Genomic DNA, 7,842 nt, shown 5'->3' with positions numbered 1-7,842 from the left:
TCAGACCGTAATTTGAAAAGCCTACTTTTAAATGGTTGCATTTCACATACGCAATTTCTCAGTGCCTGCGTATCATATACCTCAGTCTTCTTGAGTATCAATTTCTCCCCAGGCATGAGAAATCCCTATGTTTCATTGGATACATTTTCCTTGGTTTCTTGTATCAGATAAACAAAAACTAGTACAGGAAAAAGAAGTAGCAGTGACTTGTGAAAGCCTGTTTGCAAATCATATGGTATTAAAATGTCAAATCAAGGAAACCTATTTACTTTTTTATTATTATTTTTTTACTTTTCCCGTATGACCCATGATTTCAAAGGGGCCAATAATTTTAAGATATTTGTACTTGGGGATGCTGATTTGTTAGAATGGGAAACTTTATTGCTCTGGCAGAGTGAATCATACGCAGCATTCAGAACTCATACACGTGGCATTCGCACTACTCTTAACTAAACCGAACAACGGCGGCTACTATTTTAGAGAACAATTATGCTGAACCTTGAAGTGACAATTGATGGACTCATGATGAGTTAACATGAGAAATATTCAAGGGTCCAGATTTCACAAACAGCTGTCTGTCGATCAGATGTAAGAATCGTCCAGCTATCCGCGGCTTGGACGGTTGATGTTACATGGGTTAGACTCCTGTGTTAGTTTTGCAGCATTTAAAAATTGGTGGTGAGTCTTTGAATGTGTACAGGGAGGAATTATAAGGTAATCCAGACCGGTAATCAGCCATTAATTGGATGGTTAGGATTGCTTGGTCACCGTAATCTTAGAGATATTTACAATTGTGGGCCTGGATAGCTGTACATGAGTGATTAAACAGTACAAAGTTGTTCCACTGTCTTGCCATAAGTGAGAAAGAGAGGGCGCGATAATCAGTACATGGGCCCCACCTTAGATAGGGCGAGTACGCGAAATGGGATTGATCTCACAATCTGAACCATTGATTTATGACATTGTTTTATTTTTATTTTTATTTTTTAAACCATTGACTCCTTTGGTGTAAACCATCCATTTAAGCCACCAATCGGATACTCGTTATTACGCCTTTTACTGATGTTGGGCCATGAACAATCTATAGTGGGTCCCACAATCTCAAACAAATTTGAGATTGAATGCCAATTTCACGGAACATCGTTCTTGATCTGAGTGGGCACCTGGGAGTAGGAAACCATTGTCAACCGTTCGCTGGACCATGCACGATCTTAGAGAATCATCTGAAAATTTATCCATCTTCACGTTTTTGCTGGCAAGTACTTTATACCAAAACTAGGTATCACCACCCGTAATTATTGCCAGAACCCATCAATCTAGGCTGTCCAATCAATGGGCTTAGTCCATCGCTGAGAATTGCATGTACCGGATTTTCTTAAAAATAGAATATTCACTGTTGATGTAAAAATTTGGTCGTCTCTTCGTCTGGCCGTCGAGTGCCTGCACAGGAAGAAGACAAAGGAGACCCTAGCTAGAGTAGAGGACCCTCCGATGCTAAAGTTAGGCCAGGAATCTGGGTCGTATTGTATTGAGGGAGTTTGGGAGATAGTTTTTTTGCGTATCTTTCATCCTTGGTGTCTCTCCTATTTATAAGAGAAGGAAGATCCCATCGTATGGAGATTCTTTTCTAATATTTTGGAAATTTGATTTAGATGGTGTTTTGTTTACGGATACTTCCTGATCCCGAGATTTTCGGGACCGGGGATCCTTTTACAAGATTCTCGGGACGGTTTTTAAGATTACACCGTCTCTCTTTTACTTGGCTCGGCCTCAATAGATTCGTAATCTTGGCTGGCTTACATAAGAGGCTTTTTGCTTACTATCGGATGAAACTGGGTCGGTTCAGGACCGATGTTTTCCTTCTATCCGATAGCCGATATTGCAACCAATCATACATGAGTTGTTTTTATAATTAGTAAGGTGGGTTTCTGATTTGAGACCTTTAATAGCTCTCTTTAGACATTGCTGCCTCGTTAATAGAGTCAACTTGATGTGCCCTATACTCCTCTAAGGTTCTCGACTCTCAACTTCAGTCGGGATTCATTTTCAACAAATCCGAACAAGTCTCTCCTTTGGCTTTATCTTGCTCCACCCGAATTATTGGCTCGGATCTTTCAGTTGGTTTTAGTAGAGTTAGTCCATAAAATAACCGAGTCTCCGGACTTGTCATATTAATTTCCCCAACAATCACCATTCAGAAAAGAGCAAAAAACGATGAATTACGATCACTGAATATTTGTATAATCGGACCGTTAGGATCATTGGAACCATACATAGTTACTCGACCGGAAGCAGATTAAATACTGAGGTTGAGTAGTGAGACTCCTACAGAAGTGACGTCACCGAGTTATGTTGGTCCCACCATGATGTATGTGTTGTATCCACACCATCCATCCATTTAGAGAGATGATTTTACGCAATGATTCAAAGAATAAGGCAGATCCAAAGATATAATGAACCCTAGCTACCACAGAAAACAGTGGAGAGAGTGACGCCCACCATTGAATCATTGCTAAGGTCCATTGTGATGTTTCTTTGAGATCCAATCGGTTCATGAGTTATCACGAACATTAAATAAGGGAAAACACGAATATCAGCTTGATCTAAAACTTTTGTGGCCCTTAGAAGTTTTTAACTGTGGGCGTCACTCTCTCCACTGTTTTCTGTGGTTGGGTCCATTATATCTTTGGATCTGCCTCGTTCTTTGACTTATGCCCTAAAATGTTCTCTTCAAATAGGTGAATGGTATAGATACAAAACATAGATTATGGTGAAACTTACATAACTTGGTGATGTCACTTCAGTAGCGAGTATCGCTGCTAGGGTTGCACACGAACTGGCTAGCCCGGTTAACTCGCTCGACTCGGCGCGAAAAAGCTTGACTCGGCCCGACTTGGAATTGAGTTTGGGTTGGGACGGGCCATTTTCTTCGGTTCGAAACTAAGTTCGGGCCAAGTTCGGATAGGTCCCAGTTCGGCTCGACTCGGCTCGAAACCCGACTCGACCTGGCCCGACTCGGTCAAGTGGTGTGTGTGTGTGTGTGTATTTCCTTTCCCCTTATCTTTCTGGGATAGTTCACCGCCCATCTTTCAAGTGACTGTGACTCATCCATCTCACAGACGTATAACTTGAACGACTTAAATTCATCTAAATACAAAAAAGAATTATAATGTCCTGACTAGTTAGATTTTTTGTGGAGGCTATAGTTTAACTATTTAAATCGTTAAGTGAGGGCCTTGTAATAGGACGCTGATTACCTGCCAAAGCTCTTGCCATGAACTTGTTGTAAGGTCCGAAACTGGCCCAAACTCGCCCGATTGCTGACCGGGCCGAGTTCGGGCTGGACATGTTGGCGTTGTGACCGGGCCGGACCGGGTTGAGCCAAGTTCGACTCAGATCAACTCATGTACACTCCTAATCACTGCTCAACCCAAAAACTTAGCACTGTATACTCTTCCATATTATGCCCTTTTTTTTTTCAACGCCCAAAAACTATTGCTATCAGAGCAGATTTTTAGGGTATGAAAATAGAATTTTGGACAAAAATACCCTTAGTCTTTAGGGTAAAGCAGTTAGAAAAAGTGAGGGTATTTTTTATCTTTATGGGTTCATCCGTATGGGTAGAGGGGTGTAGTTTGGTTAGATAGGTTTTGTTTAGGCCGAGTAAAAAAAGGTGAGTGCTCTGTTAGATCTATACTAAAAACTACTCAACCTGTTAGTAGCTAATCCGCGTCCTTACTCAACCTGCCAAACACAGATTGGATGGCCCTGATCAATCGATGCATACATGATACCAGATAATCACAATTCCACGAGTGCCAACACGAAATGCCGTCATATGCGGAGGCGGATTGGGTATTGCCTCCCCGGAGGTTTGATCAAGCTAGAGACAGACACTCCTGTCAGGGGCTCCATGGCCCACTGTGATGTATATGTTTCGTCCAAGCCGTCCATCCTTTTTGACAGATCATTTTAAATAACGAGCCTTAAAAAAAGCATGGTGAAGGCTCAAGTGGATCACACCATGTTAGATTGAAAGCCTACCATTGAAAACTCTCTAGGCCAAGGAGGTTTAATCAAGCTGATATTTATGTTTTCCCTTAATCCAGGTCCACGTGACCTTATGAACAGGTTGATTGCAAATAAATATTACGGTGGACCTATGAAGTTTTCAACGGTAGGATTTCAATCAATACCGACTAACTGTGCAGTGGTTCACTTGATCTTCCTCATTTTTAGACTGATGCCCTAAAATGACCTTTCAAAATAGATTATATTTACGGCGTGGATAAAACATATACCTCACGATGGGCCCCACAGAGCCCATTACGGGAACGTCCGTCTCTAGCTAGATCACGGGGGAGCACCTAATCCCCATCCGCGATATGCAGTATACGTGTCCACTCCTTATTTGCTGAATTAAAAAATAAATTTCCCTCTAAGCTTGCTTAATGGTGTTGTTGAGAAATTACATATGCACGCATTTTTTATTTTTTATTTTAAAAGTTCTGACTAGTGGGACCCATATTTCATCGATCCGGGCCATTCATCTTTTGCAACTTGTAGTCGATACCCTTAACTTCATAACTCAATCTCAGGATTCTTTCAGTCTCAATATGAACCTTTGCTGCATCTCTTATATATTAACCGTCTATCGTTCTGCCACAAAATTGAAGGTTAGGATTGTCTTATCAAAGTCATTTTAAAAGATAGCCCATACAAAGCGGAACACAAAATATGAAAGGTTAGGGTTTTCTGATCAAGGAATTCGCAACTGAGCAACGGTCAAGATTACGGGGCCGTTTGCCACTTGTCAGAAAGACACGCAAGGAAATTGCAAAACGGCGTCGCGGAACATTCCTTCGTCTCATCTGTGAGCCGTAATGAGAGTTTCGATGAATCTCAGACCGTCGAACCTGGGGGCGAATTTCTCCGTAGAAGATGAATCCCTCGACGACGAACGGTCACGATCATCGCCCAACACCGACTCCTACAAAATTCAAAACATCATCAGAGCTTCCTAAAATCAGAGCGCGATAAGAAAGCAGAAAGCTTCGAAATCGATAATCGGAAACGGAATTCTTGAGAGATTGAAGAAAACAGAGATCGATTTCTCGTCACCTCACCTCTTTCGAGCATTGGATCTTCGAATTGGTGGAGAAGTTCAAAGAAGAAGAGGGAGAAGGTATTGAGATTGCTGTAGCAGAAGCTGCAGCCATGGAAGCCACCAACGGTCCAGATCTCTTCATCACGGCCGTGGAACTAGAAGAATCGTAACGACTTTTGAGAGAAAACTAAGAAAAACTGCGAATTTTCTTATGGTTTCTTTTCTACGCTCGCTGTTGTATATATAGACGGTTCGGCGATGAGCTCGAATGGACACAGGGAGTTATTTCCATTGCCTGTTTTCATAGATGCAATTACGATAATGCCCTTTAGCTGGGAGGCGGTCCAATTACCAAATTGCCCCTTATTTCCGTGGGGGTTCTATGATAGTCGGGCAGCGTAAGACGCTTGATATGCGGGCACGCAGATACTGTACATCGCGTGCATTAACTCAAGGTAACCCACGACATAGTGGAAGTGGAACCAGATTCTTTTGGGAAAGCGCGTTGCCTCGTGGAAATCGGATTGCGTACTGAGGTACTCAGTACGCTAGGCGTGCTTAGTAAACTTAGTTGGGCCACCGTAAATGTAAGTGGTTTATCCACGCCGTCCATCCGTTTTTTAAGATCATTTAAAGGGTTGAGCTCAAAATTTAATCATAGTCAAAGCTCAAGTAGATCATACCACAGGAAACTGTAGGAATAATAATTTCCACCGTTGAAACATTTATGGCCCCTACAGTGATGTTTACTTGTCATCCAACCTGTTCAAAAGATTATACATATATGGATGAAAGGAAAACACAAATATAAGCTTGATCCAAAACTTCTGGGGCCCCCAAGAATTTTTCAATGGTGGTAGACGTTCAATTCACACTGTTTCCTGTTGTGTGGTCCATTTAAGCTTTGGATACGCTTCATTTTTAAGTTCAACAATTAAAATTATCTGATGACATGGATGAACGGAAGGGATAAATTGCATACATCATGGTGAACCTCACAAAGTTTACTCAGCACGCCTAGCGTACTGAGTTACTCAGTACGCAATCCGCTTCCTGCCTCGTGATCCAAACACTAGGGTTATCCTAGTGACCCGGCTGGCAGAATTTGATTAGAGCACGTGTCTCCATCAGAGATAAGCCGAAAGGACGCAGATTGCCCGTGTCACCTGGAGACACATAAAGTTACTGTGGGCGGAGGTTACGTGGAGCCCACAGAGCCGCCCGTGATGAGTTCACTGTGTCCATCAGTTTCTTAATATCACCATTGGACAGGATTCAAAATATCTTACGGATCCAAAGCTTAGGTGGGCCACACCACATAAAAAAAGCAGGGATCGAGTGCTTACCATTGGAAAATTCATGGGACCCACATAAATTCTGTCTCAGGGTGATATTTGTGTCTACCGTTTATTTGATTTGTATGATCCTGTGAATTATGAATGATTTGGATGATGCATAGACACCATGGTCGGCTCCAAAAAGGTCTCCACTGTAAACGTTCAGTTCTCTCTGTTTTCGTCTGGTGTGGCCCACTTGGATTCCAGAGGAAATCGGATTGTGTACTGAGCTACTCAGTACGCTCTCATCATACTGAGTAAACTCTATTAGGCCCACCTTGAATGTATGTGGTATATTCATGCCTTCTATTTATTTTTTTTCATGTAATTTAAAAGGTTAGCCTAAAATTGAAGCATATCCAAAGATCAAGTGGCTCGTACCACAGGGAACAATGGGGATAATGGTTTCAATGGTTGAAACCATGCCAAGTCTAATAGTGATGTTTATTTGTCATCCAACCTGTTCATAAGATCATATAGATATGGATGAATGGAAAACACAAATATAAGCTTGGTCTAAAACTTCTATGGCTTTAAGAAATTTTCAACACTATAAGTTCAATTCAAGTGTTTCCTATCGTATGGTCCATTTGAACGTCGAACATTCTTTATTTTTGGGTTCAAGATATAAAATTACCTGGTAAAGTGGGTGAATGGACGGGATAAAATAAATAGATCATGGTGGACTTCACGGGCTTACACATGACTCGGGAGCAGATTAGGTGACACCCCTATCCACCTACGTTGGTGGGACCCATGACTGTGGGGGCCCACTGTCATGTATGTGACAATATCCACGCCATCCATCCCTAGTAAAAGCTCATTTAATGGCAAGATAAAAAAAAGATAAAGACATTCCAAATCTCAGGTGGACCATAACACCATAAACAGTGGTAATCAATAATTAAAAACTTTTTGTGGGCTAGAAAAGTTTTGGATCAATTTAATATTTGTGTGGTCTCTTCATCTAGTTCTTTTTGACCTTATCAACAGGTTGGATGGCAAATAAACATCCTGGTGGCCCTATGAAGTTTTAATGATGGGATTCAATCACTATTATTTAATGTGGTATGGTCCACATCAGATTTGGATCTGCTTCATTTTTAGCCTTATGCTCTAAAATTAGCTTTCAAAATGGTTGGACATTATGGATTTAATGACCATGCATCACTGTAAGTCCCATAGTCAGGGGTCCCACCCACCTTGTGTGGGCAGGAAGCGGATTGCAAACTGAGTAAACTATGTGAGATTCACCAGGATTAACTGTCCATCCATTTTATCAGATAAACTTAGACCTTGAGCTCAAAAATAAGTATATCCAATGCTCAAATGGCCCATACAACAGGAAAAAGTGTCAATTGAACACCCAACGTTGAAAAATTCTTGCAGCCACACAAG

General features: G+C 41.5%; 1 protein-coding gene across 1 annotated transcript; it reads right to left on the bottom strand.

Annotated features, from left to right (window-relative positions):
• Window positions 1-4,419: 4,419 nt before the first annotated feature.
• Window positions 4,420-5,344, bottom strand: LOC131238754 (uncharacterized). Its single transcript, XM_058236362.1, has 2 exons — window positions 5,127-5,344; window positions 4,420-4,990 (listed from the first exon to the last, which is right to left on the bottom strand). The coding sequence occupies exons 1-2, from the start codon at window positions 5,247-5,249 to the stop codon at window positions 4,868-4,870; spliced, it is 246 nt and encodes an 81-aa protein (XP_058092345.1). The 5' UTR covers window positions 5,250-5,344; the 3' UTR covers window positions 4,420-4,867.
• Window positions 5,345-7,842: the final 2,498 nt, after the last annotated feature.

The sequence above is a fragment of the Magnolia sinica genome, chromosome 3 (assembly GCF_029962835.1).
Source record: "Magnolia sinica isolate HGM2019 chromosome 3, MsV1, whole genome shotgun sequence".
Taxonomy (NCBI): Eukaryota; Viridiplantae; Streptophyta; class Magnoliopsida; order Magnoliales; family Magnoliaceae; genus Magnolia; species Magnolia sinica.
This window is presented reverse-complemented; position numbering and strand designations above follow the sequence as displayed.

What these genes read in the sequence shown, in the direction of transcription:
- LOC131238754 (XM_058236362.1), bottom strand. Translation starts at nt 5,249, where the DNA reads ATGAAGAGATCTGGACCGTTGGTGGCTTCCATGGCTGCAGCTTCTGCT. An exon ending in AGATCCAATGCTCGAAAGAG is followed by an intron (nt 4,991 to 5,126) that starts GTGAGGTGACGA and finishes TGAATTTTGTAG; the next exon opens with GAGTCGGTGTTGGGCGATGA.